This window comes from Plutella xylostella, chromosome 19 (genome assembly GCF_932276165.1).
Source record: "Plutella xylostella chromosome 19, ilPluXylo3.1, whole genome shotgun sequence".
NCBI lineage: Eukaryota > Metazoa > Arthropoda > Insecta > Lepidoptera > Plutellidae > Plutella > Plutella xylostella.
The window spans coordinates 6,902,299-6,926,169 of record NC_063999.1 but is presented as its reverse complement, the minus strand read 5'-3'; the positions used below and the strand labels follow the sequence as shown (position 1 = coordinate 6,926,169).

At 37.0% G+C, this 23,871-nt stretch overlaps 2 protein-coding genes across 2 annotated transcripts in view; one reads left to right on the top strand and one right to left on the bottom strand.

The window, feature by feature from the left end:
* Nucleotides 1-159: 159 nt before the first annotated feature.
* LOC105387294 (RNA polymerase II subunit A C-terminal domain phosphatase) lies at nucleotides 160-5,477 on the bottom strand. Its single transcript, XM_011558000.3, has 12 exons — nucleotides 5,223-5,477; nucleotides 4,770-4,923; nucleotides 4,424-4,561; nucleotides 3,966-4,216; nucleotides 3,577-3,716; nucleotides 2,820-3,189; nucleotides 2,406-2,641; nucleotides 2,037-2,182; nucleotides 1,181-1,339; nucleotides 697-836; nucleotides 443-495; nucleotides 160-350 (listed from the first exon to the last, which is right to left on the bottom strand). Exons 1-12 carry the CDS (start codon nucleotides 5,438-5,440, stop codon nucleotides 214-216), a joined length of 2,142 nt encoding a protein of 713 aa, XP_011556302.3. The 5' UTR covers nucleotides 5,441-5,477; the 3' UTR covers nucleotides 160-213.
* A 370-nt stretch (nucleotides 5,478-5,847) lies between these two features.
* Nucleotides 5,848-23,871, top strand: part of LOC105387293 (ceramide transfer protein) — a 30,169-nt gene continuing 12,145 nt past the window's right edge. The window contains exons 1-6 of the mRNA XM_038106425.2: nucleotides 5,848-6,192; nucleotides 6,386-6,502; nucleotides 7,953-8,052; nucleotides 8,401-8,568; nucleotides 10,157-10,304; nucleotides 11,251-11,311. Of these exons, the coding sequence (XP_037962353.2) occupies nucleotides 5,974-6,192; nucleotides 6,386-6,502; nucleotides 7,953-8,052; nucleotides 8,401-8,568; nucleotides 10,157-10,304; nucleotides 11,251-11,311 (813 nt within the window). The 5' untranslated portion in view covers nucleotides 5,848-5,973. The remainder of the gene's footprint in view (nucleotides 6,193-6,385; nucleotides 6,503-7,952; nucleotides 8,053-8,400; nucleotides 8,569-10,156; nucleotides 10,305-11,250; nucleotides 11,312-23,871) is intronic.

Sequence of the window (23,871 nt, the reverse complement as noted above, 5' to 3'; positions counted from 1 at the left end):
TAAAACCTGATACACACAGGGTTCATGCAGAGCAGCTATGCATTCAGAAGTCAAAATACTTTTGCATGATATGTGAGTGACTTAGAAAGTACCTAATATTGTGATGTCTAGTAGCTATTACATTATGTATGCAGAGGTGGGTATGTCAAAAGAAAAATCTTTTAGTAAATCAAAGATTGTATTAACGGGCACAAATGTGTTTGGTGGGACAAGTCAGTCCTGTGCAAGGAACTCTCTTTCTAAAGCCGCCCCCATCAGGTTCCATGAGCTGTCGTCATCTTCTGGGTCTGGGGGCTCGTCGTCCGATGGAGGTGAAGACCTTCGAGGCCTTTTCCGTGGTCGGGAATCATCTGAAACATTAATTCAATGTTAACAACTGCTTTCTATCATGAGAGAAATGTGGATCTAGGTGATCAACACTAAAATAATGATTACTTCTTACCTTCGATGCCATTATCGGATTCACTGGATTCATCACCCTTTCTATCTTGTAATCTGAAAAAAAGTCACATAAAGTTTATTAACACATGCTAACCAGTTTACTATAAGCACCAAAGAAAGATATATCTACACACATTATGTTATCGATGTTGTAATAAGAAATATTTTTTATTGTTAAGATATACCTCTGGCTTTAGCCCAGCAGTGGGATACCCAGTAGGCTATAATTTTAAAAACAAAGAAAAAAATATATACCTCTCCTGTGAGCTGTCTTCATTTTCTAACGTGATCAGCCTGTCTTCTGGAGGATTCTCTTCATCGTCTAAATCATCATCCCCTGGCTTTTCATCTTCAGACGATGAGCTCTCATCAGATTCATTGAAAATATCTTCCACCTGCAGAGAAACAACATGTAAGTAAAGTTTAAAAACATTCACTTACATTACATTGCATATAAATCATTGTTAGAAATTATATTGGGCTGTAAGTAGGTTGTAGGTAAAAATTTTTATACCAGTACCTAGTAGTAAACGTAGTAATTATTTTTTATAATAATTGTATTTTGCCCCTAATTTCTTCCACTTCTGAACAAAAGCCTCTCAGAAAAGCAGAAATATGTTTTTTTGTAACATATCTACATTAAAAAAATAATAATTTAAAAGCCTTATAGTAGCGGTGAGTACGATGGTATCTTATACTACCTCAATCTCGTAAATCATACAGACACAGTAACAATAACCTCTCGATCCATATCAGCGATATCGTCACTGGAGAACGACAGCAGCGGGTTGAGGGTGTCCATGAACCGGCCCGATGGCGTGCGCTTGCGGGCGGCGGCCACGACGGGCGGCGCGGGCGGCGGGCTCGAGCAGTGCGCCGGCGGCCGCCGCATGCTGCTCTGTGGGCACACGGAACTGTTTAGTACTCCAATCTAGTGTAAAAGTAAGTATAATAGTGAAAAGTGTCATCATCGTCAGACATAGACCTTTCCCAAGGAGGCACTGTAAAAAAGTGTACTTATAAAATATACGAAAACCTTATCTTTTTGGAATGGTTAGGTATCTATAATACAGGTAGTCTATAAGCTTGACGTACCATCCGGTTTCCACTTCATTAATAATAATAAAGTTCTTTATTTACAGGTAAGACCCATTAAAATACAAATACAAAGGTAAAATTAAATTAAATTATACATAATATGTTGCCTATTAAACTACTAAACCAGCTATACTCATCCTGCGGCCCGCGGGCCGCATGCGGCCCGCGAGGCCTTTATCAGTGGCCCGCGTGCCATGAGAGATAATAGGGAATATGCGTGTGTTTTTTATATTATATTTGATAGTTTACATCGCTTTATAATAGTTAAAAAAAACAAAAAAATATTGCTTGTGGCCCGCGAAACCATGACTTAAACGTTTTTGCGGCCCGCGAAAAAAAAAAAGGTTGAGTACCAGGGTACTAAACCATATTAAACTACTCAAGGACTCTTTATTAACTTTCCCTCACCCTGGCCTCTCGCCAGGCTTATATGGAATCTTTTCTATCACCGCCTGATTTGAAATAGGTATTTAATTATTATATGTGTCTGACTGTACCTGCCCCCCTCTCTGCAGCGGGTAGAGGCGCTCGTCCACGCGCTCCCAGCGCTCGGCGCACGTCCACAGCCACTCCGGCGTCACCACGTGCAGCTTGCTGCTCTTCGCTTCACCTATCTTCCTGCTCGCGTTCACTTTCGCCGTGCCTGGAAGAGTTTGGCGTGTTTGTGAATGTGCTGGGGTCGTGTCACGCTATCTTGTGTTATTCTTATGGCACAGATAAAGGGTTGGACTGTGTGTAATCTATATAGCCAAGAGGGCTAAGTAACAGGTATAAAATTAGAACACCATCAGATGGTGCAAGAGTTTTCACCCTTACCTATTTTTATCCAATAAATATAATAATATAAAGGTATATTCGTGAATTACCTGATCTCACAGCTACAAGATGAGTGGTATTATCGGTGTAGTCTTGAGTGACGTCCGCTCCTAAGCTTTTAGCGACTAAATACGCCCTCGAGGTCTCCAGCCTCTGGTGTGTCGGGACTAAACCGCTGAAAACTAGACTGGTTCCCGCCAGTACTTTGCTCTTCACTTCTGGTATTACAACTTTGAGGTCCGGTATTTGAGAACCTTCCGTTTTATCATATGTCTCATAGAAATATCTGTAACAACATAATATTTATGTAATTTGTATGTAGACATGAAGAAATAGATAGATTGGTTTGACACTGGCAGACAGACGTATGATATTGAATAACCTTATACCAGTGCAAAGTTACTTGCTCACATGTAGAAAATAATTATGATTTTGAGAAGAGTATAAAAAAATATTTAACTCACTTGTGGATCCTCAAAAGTATATCTTCAAGATAGATCAAGTAATCATCAGGGTCCTCTTGCTCGATCTGCCCGTCAGATGTCTCCACCCATTTAGGCTCTGGTGGGTCTGTAGCTTCCGCATTATCATTCTTGGTATCGGTAGTTGCTTTTTCACTATCTTGTTTTGGCGCCGTGTTTTCATCCTTAGATACTATTTTTCCATTATTGCCCTCAGTTTTTGCCTTGATTTCTACAGTTTCTTCTGCTTTTATAGGTAGATTTTTGTCTTTTTCTTCCTTTGCGTCTGGTTCAGAGTCTAGTAAAGGCATTGGGTTTGCTGGGGGTACTTGTGCGCCATTTTTACCGCTGAGTGATTTAGTTTTTTCTTCTACTGCAATACATAAAATTATGTTTATATAATTTGTGGTTGAGGTCATTTTGTTACACAGTCTTGCCCAATTTAGAAGGGGGTTATTTTATTTAAGAAGCTCAATTTGTGAATAATGTAGTCCTCATATCTGTCTTTCTTCCCAGGCTTGATAGAAGAAAGTCTTCAGCAGGACAGTATTATATTGGATTTTAGGTGAGGTAACACAAAAGCTAGAGAATGTAACCTGTATCTAAATCCAGTCTATGTTACATTCAACAAAATAATAAAGGACAAGCAGAGCAAAGATATAATAAAATAAAAATCTATTCTTTGCACTTTAGACTTCCCTACACTCTATGTCAGAGATATCCATCAATCACTACAAGTAGTTTAAATAACTTCACTTACAAGGTGGAGGAGCGTTGATGTCTCCAGTTGACTGGAAGAAGGAGTAAGGCCGCACATGGATCAGGTTGCTGGCGTGTCGCCACACATCCTCTCGGTCGTCAATGATGCACACCATGTTGTCTCCACACGGGAATAAGGCTCTGAAAGAGTATTGTGCTTTGTAAGAAATCAGTCACCTGTACAAATGGCCGAAGATGTCGTCAGATATGAGTTCTAGAAGCCATAACTAAGCTACTTTAGATTTATATATATTAATAATAATTATTGTTGTAAACCATGCACATAGCCCAATGGAATTAGGATAGGGTACAATTTAAACCTAGGATTTACAGGTCTCCTCACGATGGTCTGCTACAGCTCTTTCTGATTATAATATAAAATATGCTTACTTCAAATTAGCAGATTTTGTTCTCGGGTCAAAGCATTCATCTCTAGACAGAATCCTGTGAGAGAAATACTTCTTCTCTGGATCTAGAAGTTCTGTCACAGCATGAGCATATTGTCTGGCACCGAATGTGCACACATGTAGTTCATAGTTCTTAGATGCTGAAGCCAGAAATTCATGTGTCTTTGGTCGGAGCCTTGTGTGGCACCAGCGCCCAGGGCCACCAGGACCTCGGAGGAAAAAGTGAAGCACATCCTGTAATTTAAAAAGAAATACAGTATACATATTTATGTATTATATGAATTTAAGAAGATAAATAATAAAACAAAGTACCTAAATAACAGTGAAACTTCATTATAACTTCATGTAATTAACTTGTTAGGCTCTTTAAATACATGGTAATTTTTTTAGTAAGGTCTATTTCTAAATGTAATACTTAGTGTAAATCTGTATTTTACAAACCTTTAGGTTTGGAGGAACATTGTCATTAGTGGTGTGAACCAATGTCTGATCCAAATCAACGAGAAGGACCAGCTTGCGATCTTTCAGCAATCGGTCAGCATCTTCACGGCCAAGTTTCTGTGCTAGTTCCTCAGAAACCTGGAAGATAGAAAATGTTAGTGTTAGTAACACAGTATTGTTCAGAGGGTTCTGATAACATTAATGGCCAAAGGAAATAAGCTTGCTGATTATCATCTAAAATTGTGTGTGCCAACCCCAAACAAGGCAGACCCTATAGATAGGTATCGGACAGCTGATATATCTACACCGATACCTAGTATGATTTATAATAATATTTACAACTTACTTTCAATTCGGGAACAGAGTGAACCATGGGCACGAGCGCGGCTCCGTCAAGTTGCTTCGGCCGCTCGTCGGTCCGCAGGTCGGCCCCGCACTCCGCACACATCTCTTTCATCACGGTCGGATGTCGACATGCTTCCAAGTCTGCTATGCTACCCCTGTAACAGAAATGTAAATGTTCTTGTAAGTATATTGAAGAATATTAAAAGTATTTGCAGGTTTTTGGACACCTTCCTAAGTTTATAAATATTTACAACATTTGGCGCGTAGCAAGTTGGCAACTTGTATTTCCCGCGCAATTTCAGGAAGTCGCTATGGTTGTTTATAATTGATATGTAGGCCCCGTATTATGCGGCAAGAAATAAGGACGTCAATAATCTTGTAGAATTCCATCATAAACTGGGGTTTAGGCGAAATATTAAAGATAAAAATGCTATTTTAGCGTGACGTCACTTACCCAGGCTCTACAATGTCTCCTTCCTTCACCTTGATGGAGGCCACGGTACCAGCGCGAAACGCTTTAAATTTCTTTAACTCCTTGTTTTCACCCGATGAATCGTGGTATAAAAATAAAATTTGACTTTGGGACACGAAAGCACCTTGTTTTACCTTCCATTTTACTAGTTTTATAGGGTTTTCTGATGGGACACAAATAGGCACAGTTTTGTCCGCCATTTTGAGCGGATATCACTGCGTTGTTTGTGAAAAGCCGGCTTTCTATTGGGCCGTTGATAGCGATTTCTTTAGTAAACAATTTTAAACCAATCAGCTTCTAGTACTGCCGTGGATCGATTTTCGTCATTTCCGGAACGTGCGTGTATAATTTTTTAATTTCATTCATTTTATTTTATGGCAAAGGAAAATATTTTTAATTTTTTTCTTAAATAAATGCATATGATAAACTGTAAATTTTATCTAAGTCTGTAAAAATCTGACCTATGCGTTATGTAATCGCATCATGGTTTCATCCAAGGAACATTTATGTATTTCTGTAACGGGACGTTTCAAATAAATAATCGCGAGTTTACGCACACCCTAAAGTTTTGACATTCCAATGAACATTACCTACTCTATGGTCTTACAAATCTCAATCGTCTTGTCTGTGATACATGTTTCGCAGCAGTTTTCTTTCGTTGAAATTTTTGAGTTTTGTTTTGGTTTCTAATTTATGAAGTTAATGTGAAATCAGTTGAAGTGCAAAGCTTACAATGTCTGATGAAAATATAACAGTTAGCGATAATTCAGATTTAGAAGACGGAGGGACGCCAGAACTGCGTGGCTATTTGAGTAAATGGACAAACTATATTCACGGTTGGCAGGATAGATTTATTGTTTTAAAAGATTCTACTTTATCCTACTACAAAAGTGAACTCGAAAGCAATCTGGGATGCCGTGGTGCCTTATGCCTCAAAAAAGCTAAAGTCAAGGTAAATAATGTATTTAATATCCAGGCAAAGTCCAACACAATGATGATGTCTTGGATTCATAGCTGTAATTGTATGCAATAAAAATCTATTATACTTATTGAGAGACCTTGAGTGCGCAATGGACCATTAGAAATTGTATAAATTATGTACTGCTGTAAGTAATTGTGTGTTATTGAAAGCATTTTTTTTCCAGCCTCATGAATTTGATGATTGTCGGTTTGATGTGTCCGTGAATGACTGTGTCTGGTATCTGCGTGCCACCAACCCAGAGGAGAAACAGCAATGGATTGATGTCCTGGAATCTTTTAAAGTGAGTATCAAAGTTAGATTTTCAATAATACATAGTGGGAAACTAGCTTAAAAGTAACTTGTTGAAGTATCCTTCTTTAAGAAAGCATAAGATACATCATGAAATATATTATTTATTAAACTTTATCTTCATGGGTTCAAGAAACATAAAACACATTCTGAACTAAATAGTTACACCTGAGTGGTTTGAAGTAGTGTAATTTAAAGATAATAAGATAAATGCATAATTCACATTTTATCAATTTATATTGCTTTATCACAGTGACTAATTGCCGCCATATTATACATCTTTATAAAACATGACTAACTCACTAGTCAGATTACTTTCATTTAATTACTGACTGTTTCATCAAGTTTTGCTTTGACAAAATTTCAAAAGATTATCTTGATTGTGGTATTTTTGGAAACAGTTTTTTCAATGCATACCTTTAATTTATTTTATCTTATTTTAGTTTATTTACCTTTTAAATGGTTGGCAATCAGTGGATTACAATTGTCCTTTGATTGGACTACTGGGAATAGAAGGATGCATTAGCATGACATTCCATTCATATTAATAAATTAATCAATAATCACCATGCTATAATTAGGATTACTAGTTTCTGTATTTAATGAGTTTGAATTCCAATTGCATAAAAAATGAGAAACACAAAAAAATTGTAAAGTTTAGAGAGAGGGGCATTATAATATAGCTTAACATTGAAAGGATTATTTACCCCCTTATTCATAGAGAAGTTACAAGACGTTTTAACTAATAAACTGTTTTGTCCCTCTCTGTCAAAGAACAAATTGTTCCCTGTCGGAGAGAGACAAAACAGTTTATTAGTTAAAACGTTTTGTAACTTTTCTATGAATAAGGGAGTTAAATTGTAAAACAAACTAAATTTTAACAAAATAATTAAATCCATCCATGGATCCTTTTTAATTGGTGCACAGAAACTGGGAACATATCTTTTCTGTTAGGAATAAAGACTGATACTTAAATCAGATGTGCACTGTATATTAAATATGGGACTACAGTTTTATACACATGTTATCATATCAGTTGCTCAGAATGCATACACAATACACTTGAGCTGTATTTTATAGGAGTGCCAATACAAAAGTTGTTGAGATAGTGCAATGATTTGCCTACATGTTGTCATGTTGATGGTTTAATTTATTATGTATAATATTGTATAACACATAGAACACAAATACTAAGCATTGAGCCCTGTTCATGTACATTTAATATAGTTGACCTAGGTTAAGACATTTTATTCTGTCCATAGTATACAATTTTAATATAAGTTACTTAGGCCCACTTGCGTGGATGCCATGGTTACATACAACTTTAGAGATTGTTGTGATATACAAATTCGAACTGTTTGACTGATGTAAAAGTTGATGTGCCATCGCTGTTTGATGCCCTGTACACTATAAAGTTAATATAATACTAAAAATGATTACAGGTGGAGTCAGGCTATGGTACTAGTTCAGACAGTAGCTCCAACGGAGGAGGCCTGCGGAGACATGGCTCTGTCACATCACTGCAGTCTACTGGCTCTCATGGTATGTGCCATACATTGATTATTGAAAACTACATTAAAAATACTTGTGAATGCATTGCGATTATGGTTAGTATTGTAACATAGGCGAATGCTTCTCTCCCAGTATCTTACATAATAACATAACAGCCATTTTCGAAAAAAGAAAGACATCGAAAACATTTTAATTATTCATCACTGGTGGGCATAAGTCTCCCCCAATCTCTCAGATCACTACTGGCGACCCAAGGTCGTCTGTACAATAGACTGGAGAGTGTCACACGTTGCTTTTGCCCGTTCGTGTTCTCAAGAAGTCGTTAAATTTAAATTTCCTTATCTCACTAACAACTCTCTCTCTCTTTCCTCGTACCAGGTCGAACGGCCCGGCGGCTCACGGAGAAGATCTCGGAGCTGGACACGTACGGCGAGCTGCTGGCGCGGCAGGCGGCGGAGCTGCAGGGGTACTTCGAGCAGGCGGCGGCGGCGGCGGGGGCGGGAGGGGAGGGGGCCGATGTGGTGGACGCGGCTGGCGTTGCTGACGGTACGCGGTTTTAAACAGTCTGGTGGCTGGAAGTACTATACTAATGATATTGTAATAGGGGTTAGGGGAGAGGGCAGATGTAGTGGACATGCTTGAAATACTATGGTAGTAATATTGTAAACGTAGAAGTTTGTGGGCATGAATGGAAGTGTGTTAAGCTGCGTACAGACCGGGCCAACGAACGCCCAACGAAGGCCAACGGTTATCCCAACGTTGGATATTTATCATACATAATACAGGGCAGATTGCAGCAACGAAGGTCAACGTAAAACGTTCGTTGGCGTTCGTTGGGCCGGTCTGTACGCGGCTTTACTCTTTCACAAAATAACGGGTGTAGCAAATTTGATGAAATTTTATGAAATTTGGCATGTAGGAAGGTGACATCACCGGAAAACCTTCAGAGTCAGACATAATTGAAATTTAGTAGCTTGATGATAAAGACAGAGGACAGATTTTTGTAGTGTTCTTTGCAAAAGAACAAGGTATCAATAGCTAATTAGTGAATGCCTTACAAAAACAGTCTAACCCACATAAGTCATTTATCAGAATTTTCGTAACTTTGTTCGTCCAATTATATTTTTTACTTTACATCATGTTGGTAACTATACTAGTTATGTTTATGATGCCACTATTTCGTGTTTATAACTGGTTTATGTGACACAATGTTATTGAATCAAAATTCAGTGCAGACGCACTCGAGTTAAGTTTAACGACATTTTTACGAGTTGCGGTTTGTGGATATTGTGTTTTATGACAAAAAATCACTCACATACACTACAAGGCAAGTCAGATTTACTAATCGATAAATAAATCAAACGTGAAAGTCATAATCAATTTTGTGGATCTACCGAGTTAAGTACCTACCTGTTATAAATTATGCACATTCACGGAAACCTTTCCAAAAGTTCATTATTTCGCAAGAACAAAGCAAAACCAATTCCTAAGCATTTAACTCTCTAATCAGGAATCGCCAACCTCACAGTGCAATATCCGGTAGGTTCCAAAATCTTTCCTTACGTAATCCGATATTGCAATACTAACCCCTATAGATTTGTTATCATTAATTATCAGCCCACTTATCTACACTCACTTTTCACCTTCCACCCGCAACCGCAAAATTACCCTCAGTAAGGCTCTGACCAATAAGTGACCAATGAAATATTTTACTTATTTTGCCTTCATCACGACCCATCACGTCCCCACTGCTGGGGCACGGGAATGAAGGAAGGGTTTTAGGCCTAGTCCACCACGCTGGCCTCGTGCGGGTTGGTGGACGTATTTTTCCTTATGTTATTTCCACTATGTGCCCGTAAAATGGCAATAGGCCCGCCACCTATTACATTGGGACTAATATATAACATATATGACACTCTGGTGAAAAGTGGGTGCAGCAATGCACCTCTGCCTACCCCGCAAGGGAGTACAGTAAGGGGCAGATAAACCTGACCCCCCTCAGAAGCATTGTTACTATGAGATGGGGGTCAGGTTTCTCTGCACCTGACCGTACATTAGTACAAGGCGTGAGTGTGTGTGTGTGTGTGTGTGTGTTTTTTTTTTAACTCCACTAACCAAACCTCTTCACCACCAGGTCCAGAGCGCCCCACATCAGACTCGGTCCGAGCCGCCAGCGCGTCGTTCCGGGCGACGTGCGCCGCCACGCTGGCCGCGCTGCAGCAGTGCGTCGAGCTCATGAAGAAGCGGGACCAGCAGGCGCGGCAGGCCGAGGAGCTCTACATGTGAGTGTGACGTCATTGACGCATATATTACTAGCATAAGGACAGGGCAAAACTTTCAAGAAAATGGCATCCTCGCTGGCCCTAAAAACTCAATTATACAATTATCTGTCATCATTTTGTTTAAATCGCGGGTAACATTTTCTTTACACAAAATTAATGCTCTGACGGGCGCATCCTTCCTTTTGAAATCCTTGGTGAAGGGTCAGCCCCGTTACGAGAAAACTACTTGATATATTTTTATAGTGACCTGAAGATACCGAGCCCATTGGCCATAACTCGGCAGGCACTTATACCTTCAGTCAGACAACAGTCTGGCATCAGGGATCCATGGAGCAGTGGATCTAGCCACTGAAGCTGATGCCGCAGTACTCTAGGAGAGTGGCCTCGGGGTGGTCAAACTCTTCCCTGATGTCCGGACAGATGCCGTAGTTGTTGATGGCACGCTCACATCCCATACTCTATAGGAGGCGCTGATCAACATGTCATACAAATTGCTATCGAATTACGCTATCGACTTGAGTCTACCAGTACCCGTATCATGAAAATTCGAGCTAACGAATAGAATCGAATGCGAGTGCGACTATTGTCAACTTGACAGCACTTTCGAACACTTTTTACCTTTCGAATGAGTTTCGAAAAGAATGACCACAGAGTACATAATATTATTCTGACAATGACCTATGGAATGATAGCTGTCAAACTTTCGCAAATCTATACACCGCCATTTTGTTGTTGACAGGTTGACAGCACTTTCGAATAGACTATCGAATAGAATGTGCTGCGTTTTTTCGTGATACGGGTACAGTACTCGTGATTCGCACACAGCTCGAATCGAGTATAAGTCGTATTGTCTATTTACATGAAGTTCGCTAGTTTGACGCCAGGTGGCAGTAATGAAGGCAACATTGTTTTAAAGCCATCAATAATATTTTGCCTCTTGTCACAGGGCGTTGAAAAACCAGCTGACTGAGGCGAGGTTAGCCTCCAAGCCGTGCCCAGATCACGAGGTAAGTGCTAAAATAATATAAATATTCTGTAGTAGGTTTTAAAAGTATGAGAACAAATAACTTGTTTTAAAACTCCAACCAATCAGAAGAGCGTTCTTACTACAAATATTTTTAAAAGATTTTTCATATTATTTTTTTCTGTATGATTTTTGGCGTAATTGACGGAATAGCACTAAATACAGAATTAGTTGCTTCATAACCGAAAGAAAACTATGCGAAATTGGAAAAGTTTACATTCAATTTTATTATGTATGCAAGCGGATTCACTCAACACTGAAAAATATGGCGAGAAATTGTAGAAGTAGGTCGACTGTTAGAAAATGCGCATAGCAATTTAAGCCGATTCCTATTCACTGATAAATAAAATTGGTGCAATGATGAATTAAATAAATAAGAGTAGCTATCTTAAACATGTGCGGAATTACCTGATAATATGTAGTATCTACACGTTAATCCATGTCAGATGAACCTTGGCACTGTAAGATTATCTGACGAGATAAAAATATATATGCGTAAATAATGTTTCTTATAGAATTTCGGTCTAAGTTATTATTCTTGGATGAAACTAAAGTCTAATTATGTCAACCATAGGTATATGCAAACACACAAACCGATAATACTGTTGTATCTTATGTAGCCAAAACATAATTATGCTAGTACTAGAAGTATCTATTCCATTTGTCCACACCATTGCTCCACAGTTGTCTGGTAGAGATCGCTTTAAGTTTAAGCAATAAGGTAGCATTTTGTATTGTTTTAGCATAACAGAAGCAGGACTAGTTCTGAACATACAAACTAATACGACACAGTCATACTCGTTCCCCTTAATCTTCAATTTAATAGCCATTTCCATTAATACAGAATCAGACTCAACTAAATGCATTTACGGCCCCCGACCCGCCAACACGCCTCACCACTCCCTACTCCTCCCCACATCACAGACTATATACACAACACAGTCGGCGGCGGCCGTGGACGCCGCACGTTCCGTTCCCGCGCTCTTATCATTTGTTTTCGCGCCATATTCCACGATTTTCTTTTTCAGCCGCTTTGCTCTGTGTGCCCTTGGTTTTAAAATTGGAACGCGTGAAACTTTTTTGTTTTGGTTTGTGCGTGGATCGTGTTTTGTTTTGAGTTTGTTTGTGTTGTTGTGATATTTTTTTGTGAAATAATCATGAAGTTCAAACTTTTCAAGAAGGCTAATCGGCAGGTGAGAATTTTCAGTTTGTTCAGTTGTTTACGGTCTCAACATGACGTAACTTTATTAATATAACGTAAACTCTTATCAACTATAAAAAAACTTGAATAAGGAGTTTTTAACTATTTAGTAAGTGAACACAAAAACTGTTATTTATATGTTCTTTCAACCATTTAAATTGAAATGAATTCATAATACACGAAGCAACTCGTGACACAAAATACTGTAAAGAAAATAAACGGCTAAAGTAGGCACATATACTGATAAAGTCTTCATGGTTGTTTACAATGCACATAATTTACCTTTCAGCGATAAGAGTATTAAAATAGTTTGAAAAGTCTGCTAGGTTTCAGCAGTTCTCAATATACATATTATGAAAACATATGATCCGCCGACGTAGATTGTAGGTACCTACATAATCAAATATTGGCAATAAAAAGTGATAAATCATGAAATGTAAGCTGATAACAGATATTATTATGCACAGGTTCTACCTTTTTTGGCATAAGATTTTTTTGCCTAATCTCGTATTGCATAGTAACGTTTGGTCAAAGTCTCGTTACGCCGAAAATCGTATGGCATAAATCTCGTTTAGTAAAAAGTTATTTCGCATAACATTGTTTAGCCTAATAATGGTATGGCCAAATCTTGAATAGCCTAATAATGCTATGGCATAGGTATATACAAAGTAATAATATTCGTTTGACTTTAACTTTGACGGAGCGTCTCCCTACATAGCGCAGACTGGTGCCTTGTATTGTTTCCGCTGTTTGGAAAACGCTCCGCTCCGCTTCGCTCGGCTTCGATGCGCTTTGGTTTTGATGAACATGTGCACCTAACACGCTCCTCCTCGCTTTGCTCGTCGTCGCACCTATTTTTAGGTTTCGATCTCATGGGGTTTGTAATAATTATATTGGTCGTTAACTTTCGATTTTTTGATCATACAATATCGTGATTTTAGGGATGTAGGAGAAAAATACCACCATTTGTACATTTACTACATACTTAATATATTATTTATTAAGATAACATTAGGAGAAACAAGATTATACATAGGTATAGACGAACATAAATTTGAGCAAATGAAACTTAGGTGTTTAGAGATTGTGCCTAAAGAGTTTTAGACGAAACGAGCCTTATGCCACATAAGTCTTGGCAAAGTGATGGTTCGGCCAAAAAAGTTTAGACCATACGAGTTATGCGAAATGAGTTTTGGTCAATGAAGATTATGCCAGATGAGCGGAACCCTTATGCACAACATGAAAAGTGATTATCTCAATCAATAACAAAAACTCAACTATTCAACTGAAGCTAACCCACCGATAGTGACATGAGCATACCTAGGTACTCACCTACAAGATCGGCTGAACCAATTTCGATGAAACATAACTGGAGCCCATTAACGAATAGGTCAAAAGGATCCATCTTTTTCAGCCACGTAGTGTAACTTACTACCAGAAAGACCAACAGAAACACACGCCAAACTTATTACACCCATCATCATCACTTAAATTTGATGATAAAAGATTTAAAAATACAAATATCTTTTTGCCTTAAAGGTTTGCCTGTGGGAATTCTAGGATAAAAGTTATCTATGTGTTACGAAAGTTCCAGCTTCCTAAATAGATACAAAGTTTCTCAAAAATTGCTTCAGCCAAAACCGAAATCTATTGCTTCAGCAAAAGATTTCGGTCCCGTAAATCAATGTAAAAATCCATCCATCCATACTTATAAACTTTCGCGTTTATGATACTAGTAGGATTTAATATTTCTTGATATGTAGTTATTTACAAACCATATTATTTTGAACAAAGTAGTGATTGTGAATCACTGTGTTACTAATCAAATCGATGACGCGCCTCTGCCCTTATTAAAACAAAAACAATATGAATAATAAATAGGTCTCATTGTAGGTCCCTTCCGTGCAGGAATGTGTTCGTAACGATGTCCGAACTACTCTAAACGTTCATAAATTCCTTGCTGCCGGTAGGTTCATAAATCAATTGGCCTTGACTGCTTTCTTCCAACGAGTATGCTTTACGGAGAAATTGAAGGTACAGCCTGGGAAATACGTTTAGAAAATGGGATGAATCTCAACATTCTTAAAGCCAGTTTTCAATTTATTTATTGCCTACTTTTATTTAGGTAGGTACAAATATTTATTTTAATAAAGATTTCTATTGATATTTATTTTGACATTGGCTTTAACCATAGGTATTGGAAACATCATATTCGCACAATCGTCTTTGTTTACAAAATCCTTCTAAAAATGGTTCAGGTCAATAAGTAGTTAAATTATAAGATCAGGTCAATAAGTAGCTAACCAGTCCCTTCTAACTTCGTTCTGTTACTTGAGACGGTTACCTGTCCCTATGTCCGAGGAACGACCGGTTTTCTACATCGACGTTCCTACGAGAGATAAGCCACCAAGAATGTGACAAGATTACACGGTGCATGAGAGAAAAAAAACTTACTGATGTAGGTAGTCTACTCCAGTGTAGTCGGTTACCGAATATTTTACCCCACAGAACCCTTTTTTGCTTGTCGTTTTTTGTGGCGGAACCCTAGCTGGCCTTGAACCTATTATGTCATACACCTTTTCGCGATAGAAGTGCTTGATTTCAGTATCACGAAATTTTCGGGATACCCCAAGTTTACTTTTACGTTTAGAATTTTCTAACTACTTATAATTTTAGTTTTCATTATTGTGTGAACATTTACTTAAAAGAAAGTTGAAAATTCAACTTAATACCAAAAGCCGGTTAACAGTTAACCATGTTCAAGAACCGGGAATGCAGCTGACCACTGCAGAACTCGTCTTCACTTAGATATTAAAGCTTAATAAACCTTATATCAAGGGAAAATAGTTCAAATTAAAGTATAACTTGTTACGTTTTCATTACGGTCACTTTGACCTCCTAAGCACCGGTGTAAAGTGTAAAGCGAGAAATTTTGTTTTGAATACAAGCTATATTTTAGAAGTGAAATTTTATCGTACCATATTCCTCATATTTCGTCGACATATCCAATCCATTAATGCGACAAAAATAACAAGAACCTAAATCGGATAGCGACTAATAAAACTATTAATAGAATATTAATAACAATAATAACACAAACTATTTGTATATTGTAAATCGTTAAATGACTGTTCCGTGTTATCCAGCTGTCTATCTGTATGTCCGTGGATGTGGGTCATAATTAAAATAATTGGCTTTGGTGATGATGATGGACGTAGTACGTATGTCGCAGGCAACTGGTTTAATCTCCTGTTTGATTGAACCACTAGCCCGCTCATTGGATGGCGCTGTTCAGTTGTATGACTAGGCCGAACGTTGATTGTACAAGGGTCACAAAACGTCCAACTAGTTAGCTGACTTAAAATCAGTCAGGTGGTGAATAAAACAAATATGGCGTCTAACAGCTAACAGCTGACACAAAAAGCACCTATATTGTTAGTTTTTTGCAAATAAATTAGCTTTAAAGTGCGTTATTTGTGTTAAAATAGTGTGACAACATGGATTTACCTACTATTACGCCGCGGGCGGATAGTTTCAAAGAAAAAAAGTGGCGAAACTGGATAATTATGAACAACAATATGAAGGAACGTTTATTGTTATTGTTTGGTTAATTTGTGAGATAAGAGCTTTGTAACATAGTCTTTTTGTTGACTCTTGTCTGGTGATGTTCACCCTAACCAGACATTACAAAGTTGCTATACTATATCCCATTCAACGACTTCGCTGAATGACGTTCAGTCAAGACGTCGAACGTTACAATCAACGACTTGACGAGTTGTCCTTTAGTCATACAACTGAATAGCGCCATCCAATGAACGGGCTAGTGGTTCAATCAAACAGGAGATTAAACCAGTTGCCTGCGACACGTACACATTATTATTTTGATCCCTTTAGAATTGTAATATTAACAATTAGATTACAGTTATTATGTATAGACATCATTGTTTTCTTTCATTATGTATAAATTATACTTTTTAGCTGTTGCTTTTAAAGGTTTTCCCGTAACGGAGACCTGCGACCTATACTATACGTAATTTCTGGTCAGAGAATGTCATAACATGAGTAATTCGGAATCCGCGAATCGCATTGATGTTATGTAAAAACGCAATTTTAATGGCAACATTAAAACAATTCAACGGCCATTGCCAGTTGCAACAGAGAACAATTTGACCAAAAGCTTCCGAGTGTGAATGTAAGCGTAGCATTAGGGTCAGCGGTTGCATGTCCGGCCTTACGTAAACTGCGATCTCGATGGGAATTGTTATAGTACTTTGCAGATGCAGAGGAACTATCGCCTCCGTTCATGTAAAGACTGTGTTAGGAATTTAAGCACACGACCTCCCATGCCCGAAAAAAATAATTTTCCAGTGCATTCATATTTTAAATATTCTTCGATATCGACTTTAAACGCACTTATGTTTGTATTTATTCTGTTTTGTCCATGATACCTACATACATATTCAAAATTCAAAATTCAAATTCAAAATTTATTTATTTAAAAAACACATGCAACACATATTACACATAATTATGTTAGTTTACATTTACCTTAATACTGCGTTATTAACATAATTTAAAACAATTAGAAATCTATAGGCAGGTACTTACTATAATTTTTTATGAAACGCTGATTGGTACACAATTTAAGACTTAACTTAAGTAAAGTAGGTACGTGTAATGGTTAGAATATGTTGGATACAATTTTTATTCCACCTAAACTAGGTCTAGCCTGTACTATAGGAGGAAATATGTTTTTAGTCCAGTCAGGTTACATGAAGTGTTGACAATAAATATATTATGTGAGCTAGTATCACTTGATTATATTAGATGATAAGTTTTGAAATTTATAAAAGCCTCATGAATATCATAACGACATAATGGTAAAAAATAATTTAAAGAAAAAAGAACAAAGATCAATAATATTATTACTTTATCAAAGCAGATAATAATATACGATTCTACTATTTGAGTTTATGTTTATGTATTATGTAACAACAACCAACAAGTCCTCAGTCTCATCATATGTTTTATTTAAAAGCCACTTATGAAGTGATCTTTTAACTATATTCCTCGTATTTGGGTATAGACTAAGTTTGTAGTTTAGTTTGTTATAGATGTATGGACCTAAAAAACACATGAATCGATTAATGAACTTAGTGTTAAAGGATTCAGTAGGACAGACAATATCGTGCCTACGTTTGATTGTTTTAAGCTGAGGATCAAATGTTATTTTAGAGTGTTGAAATAAAACTGTGTTTAGAATGAATAGTTGACGTACTGTTAACACCTCACATTCCTTGTAAAGCCTTTGGGTAGATTCTCTGAAGGATTTGAATTTCATTACTTTTAAGACAGATCTCTGTGCCCTTTCGATTTTAAGCATATATGTTTTGTAAGATCCTCCCCAAGCAACGACGCAGTAGCCAAGCAGGGACTGACAGAGAGCGTAATAAATCCTGCGTAGTAGGGGATAATCAGCAACATGTCTCAGTTTTTTGAAAATAACTATTACCTTTCTAACCCTGCCCGAAAGCACTCGTATATGATGCTGCCAATTAAGTTGAGAATCTACGTGCACACCAAGATACTTAACCACATTTACTCTGTTCAAGGCCATACAAGAGCAGACCGTACGTTGTGTAAAGCATGTATGGGCGCGAATTTCAAAAGGAGGTGGCTGCGTACGTTTTGAGTTTAAGATAGAAAAACACATATACTGGGTTTTACTGACATTTAGAGTAAGTAAATTAGACCGCAGCCACTCCGTGACAGCTTTTAGACCATTTTCTGCTGTTCTCGCGACGTCTTCCCAAGATTCGCCATGAAAGATCAAAGTGGTGTCATCAGCAAACGATATAATAGAACCTTTTGAAATATTTAGGTTACACAGGTCGTTAATGTAGACGAGAAAAAGGCTGGGGCCAAGTATGCTTCCCTGCGGGACGCCAAAATTTACGGTTTTTAGAGTGCTGGAGTGATCACCAATCCTGACCATCTGTTGACGATTGGTGAGGTAGCTATTAAAAAGCTTTAGAGATCCATCACGAAAACCAACACGCTCGAGCTTATCCAGCAGTGTCGGTATAGAAACCGTATCAAAGGCCTTTGCCAGGTCCAAAAATATACCAATGCACTTACAGTTACTATCCAATTTTCGAACTACGGTGTCAGTTAGGTTTAAAATGGCATCCTGAGTTGACCGGTTCATCCTGAAGCCATATTGATTATCGGACAGAATATTGTATTTGGCAAAGAATTTAATAAGTCTTGCATTTATAAGTTTCTCTAATATCTTAGACATGGCAGGAAGAACAGATATAGGTCGGTAGTTATTTACGCTGTCCATGTTCCCTCCCTTATGTATAGGATGGATAATAGCTATTTTAAAGCTCTCTGGAAATATCCCAGATCGGAAAGACAAGTTGCAAATGTGCGTCATTAATGGAACGAGGACGTTACTTGAGGATTTCAGGACCTTGGCGGGGATGCTATCCCAACCCACGGCACAGTCATCTTTGAGGAGTTTTAAGGTGATTTCAACTTCACGATTGTCGGTTTCAGACAAAACGAAGGTGTTACTGAGGATTGGAATAGAATTTATGTTTTGTTTTATGGCTTTATCAATATCACCATGACCACTTGTAATTTTTTCAGCTAAACGCTTACCTACACTGGCAAAGTAATCGTTTACATGGTCAACTGAGTCCTGTGGATGAGAGCAAGATTGTAGCAGATTCAGATTAGTAGTTTTTTGGTTATTTATGTTTGCTATCATTTTAACAGTTTCCCACGTTTTACGGTTATTGTTTGCACATTCTTCTAGTGACGATCGTTCGAAGTCATGTTTTAATTTATTTAATATTGTTTTACAATAGTTCCTATACCTGGTATAGGTAATTTTTAAGACAGGATTAGTCGGATCTTTCTTTAATTGAAGATGAAGTTTATCTCTGTTGTTAACACAACGAAGCAGACCCTGTGTAATCCATGGTTTAATTATACGCTTACGCTTTGGTATTTTTTTGACGTTTGTGTGTTCTTTAATTATTGTCGATAGTTTAGATAGAAGATTGTCAGTGGCTTTATTTACATCGGTACAATCTAAGACATCAGTGAAATCGGTAGACCCTATTTCTGCTTTAATTGAATCGTAATCGAGTACTTTAACTAATCGATTTGTTATGGGTGGTTCATGAGCTTCGAGATGACACATTACTGCAAAGTGGTCAGTTATGGTTGCGGGGATAACGATGGATGTTGATGGATTGCTTGTTTTTAACATTACGTGGTCAATGCAATTATTATCATGTGTTACGAGAGTATGCCCTGCTAGTATGCCATGCGTGCCGAGTAAGTTAAGATAATCATCAGAGTTTCTATCTCTATTATCAGATTTTATATCAATATTGATATCACCTATTACCATTATGTTTTTGCAACTTTTTACTGATACCAACACTTCATTCAAAGAGTGAAGAAATCTGTCCACATTACGAACAGCTGGAGAGCGGTAGATACAAACTATTGCGACTTCATTGTCAAATATTACGACCATACAGTTGCAATCATCACATATATACTCTAGGGCTTTGTACTGAAGGTTAGTTTTGCAGTAAACAACCACCCCCTCATTTTGAGTTCTACAGTTCATAGTCATGTGAGAAGTGTAACCCTGAATAGCCGGTACCGTAAAGTTATTTTTTAGTCTGCACTCGGTGAAAACAAATACATCAAAGTCGATATTAATTCTAGCAACCAAAGTCTCAAATGAAGACAGGTTTTTATTTAAACTTCTTATATTTTGAGAAAGAACCCTTAAACCAATTTTATTTTTATTACGTATGTTTAAATGTGCCGAAACATCCTCCGCATTACATAGTAATGATCTAGATACGTTATAGTTGTCTAGATCAATAGCACAGTTATTTTCAACCGCCATTAGATTGGTTGGTTAAAAGTTCATTTATTGAGATTAGTAGAATCGTGGCAATGAATTCCAATACCGGACAAAGAATGCATAGGTTAAACAATAACAACTTAACAACAAACCTGTAGGCATTGTAGGATGCTCGCTGTTGTGTGGTGTGCGCAGTACATACCCACCGTTCACTCCGGTAAATGTGATTATAGGAACTGTAATTTAAGTTAAATGTTTTTTTTAAGGTCGCGATAAGAGCAACTATTATAGTCTCAAACATTTTGTGACAAGGACTGGTCAGTTGTTGTTTACACACATTGGTACATGATTTATAGTAATTGTAACTAAGCGAGTTTGTCAGTTCAAATAGTTTTATTTTGCTGAGAAGTAATCTAACATGACAAGACATCTTCTGATAAAGTGTCGGCACATTGCAAGCTCGACATATGATATACAATATAATGTTATTTATGTATACGTAGGAATATGCACGCGTTAGAACAATATTCAAACCAAATAAAATATTCTCAAAAGTTTTGTACATGGTAATAATATCACAATTTATCATATAATTAGACTGGTTATATAGATTTATAGAATGTACAGTAAGTGTATAATCAAATGCTACAATGAGACCGGGCAATTGGTTGTAGAATGAGTTGATAGATAATTGAGTTTTATCATATTTTGTAAGTATTATGTAGAATAGAACTACTTTGGTACATGTATATATAGTAAAGTATTTAGGATAAACAAAATGTTTCTTATTACTAAAGTTAATGTAGGTTGTATATATTATTATGTAGGTAAAATTAAGTGGCATGTAAGGTTTTATAATGGAGGACATAACTATTTTAATATTAGTGAATGTAGTGGACTATTTAAGACAATCTATATGTTTAAATATTAAATGGAAATAACAGTAGGCAGTAGACACTGATATGAAATTGCTATTTTAGGTTATTAACCATTGTAATATCGCGCACATATAACGGTGTGATAGATGAATGATAAGCCCATATGGTGAGAATAGAGGTCATCGTATGCAAGAAGGTGCTGCATAATATCGTACGTACGAATTAGCTGTCGTAGATATTATATGTATTACCTACCAGACATCTATGGCATCAAATCATATTATTATAATATATTTTTAAAAGTAATAAATAAATTTTTAATATGATAAAACTTATTTAAAAATGACTTAGGTACTCTCAGGCTATTCAGGTTTTTGCATGACTGTATGAAATCGAACGTAATAATAATAATAGTTCGCGTTTGCTCTTATCTGTAAAGTAGGTATAGTTACCTCAGTTACTATTTACGGACACAACTGGCTATCACTGTGGTACATTAGTATAGCAATCAGACGGAGGCTGTCAAATAAATCACCTCTGCCGACACCAGTGCACCTTTATTATAGTATCGAGTGGCAAGTTGGCAACCTTAATAACATTACGTATTGATCGAATCAATCTGTAACATTTATTAGCCGCCCCTAACTAGGTTAAGTGCAGTGGCGTCTAGCCGCGAAGTGGTACAATACCATTTATTATACCCACGTTTTTAAAAATATTCTTATCGCTGCTGTAAACCTTTATTGGGATCCCCTATTCCTATGCGCGGGCTTCGATTTGATTACTATTTATTTTTAATCAATTAATTTAGAGTAACGTGGTTGGTTATATCCGTGTCAGCGAAAAAACACTATACATTTTATCTTTTATAGTAAGCCCACGCCAAGCCCGCTTAGCTACCGATAGGGTAGCGCAAAACCAATACCATATACACAATCAAAGTCATTTTACTACAGGTCATTAAACTGTGATTAGATCGATGTGGTGGAACGAAACTTCTTTTGAAATCGTTCCATAGTACAGTCAACTATAAGTAGTACGTAATATTTTTGGTATTTAAATATGTACTAATAGTACTAATACTAATAAGGTTACAGTAGCTACGACTCTTAGTCTTGTGTGCGTATGCTTCCATAGGTAAAGCTCCAAGTAGCCTAGTGTAGTTAATCCTCTATGAATATCTCGATGACTCCGATGACTCACGTCAATACGTCATCACTTGGACCACGATACTTCCGATCTTCCGATTGGAACCAACATGCTTGTTTATATTACGTATTAGGATTGAATGATTCATTAGTGGTTTCCGCTAGTTTCATCACGGCTCTTGTTTCATGTTTACAAATACGCTACTATGTGGATTCTTAGGAAATTTGTCGGTTCCAAAAGTAGAACTAGCGTCATGGCTTCAATGTAAAGGTGAAACATAAGTATCTCGATCTAGACCATATTATATTCAGGACTTACAAGAATGGCATGTCGACGTGGTAACGTTGTCTAGTGTTTTCCTTTCAATTATTCCATTTCAGGTTAACCTGATATAGCAGGATGTTTATGATTATCCATAATCAGCATAGTTAAAAAATCATAGTATCTACCCTCGATCATAATTGAACCAGCTATACGTAACTCTTTGGGTGTATAACTTCCTACATGCGTAAGAGTTGGCCGCAAGCATTACGCACACTCTACATTTCATAATTCAATTAACGAACATATCATGAATTTGTTCGTAGACAAAGCTTGCCTGTGTACACGGCCATTATCATCAATCATGGTGAACTTGAAATTATCTGTGCTCGTTTTTTTTGGTCGGTGAACCATTTCATGCTCACTCAAGTGTTTTAAAAGGTAACGTTTTTTAATAAGACTATTCCCCATTTTTCATAATAACTTTAAGGATACTCACTGTTATTTACTACTACGTTCTTTTATATTTCTTAGTCAGGTATTAACATACATGCATCAATAAATAATGAAAGCAAGTGAAATGCAGTAAATGACCTGTATTTATTATTGATTTTCTTCACACTGAAACCTATTTTAATTCCACTGAAAGTATGATGCATATTCTATCACTTTTATAAAGCAAATAGGTAGGTACTTACATAAGAGGAACCTGTACATTCTTCAACTGTGGAGGTCGTTCACCCGCAGAGGTCGGGTATCAGTATCGATAGAGTTGAATTATGTAAGTACTATCAGCAAGTACGTAAATACAACTTGGACATGACTCATAAAACTCGTACACATAAAGATGATTAATCTTTTTGATATACAATAAAAACTAGAACACGCCCTAAACAAAAAAATGCTATAAGATTATGTCATACAAACAATTTTTCATAGGAGTCAAAAAAACTAAAAAAAAAATCCAATAAGTGGTTATAAAATTAAATCAATTACACACCAGTAAATAATTGTTTTGCAGATATGAAAGCACCAATTATAGTGTTGTAGTTAATTCAAATTTAAAATTTGTTTCTCAATATCTTCCACATTGACGCTAAATAATTCTAGAGTTATTATTGAATTATCTCTACGATATGGCACGGAACGGTCCATTG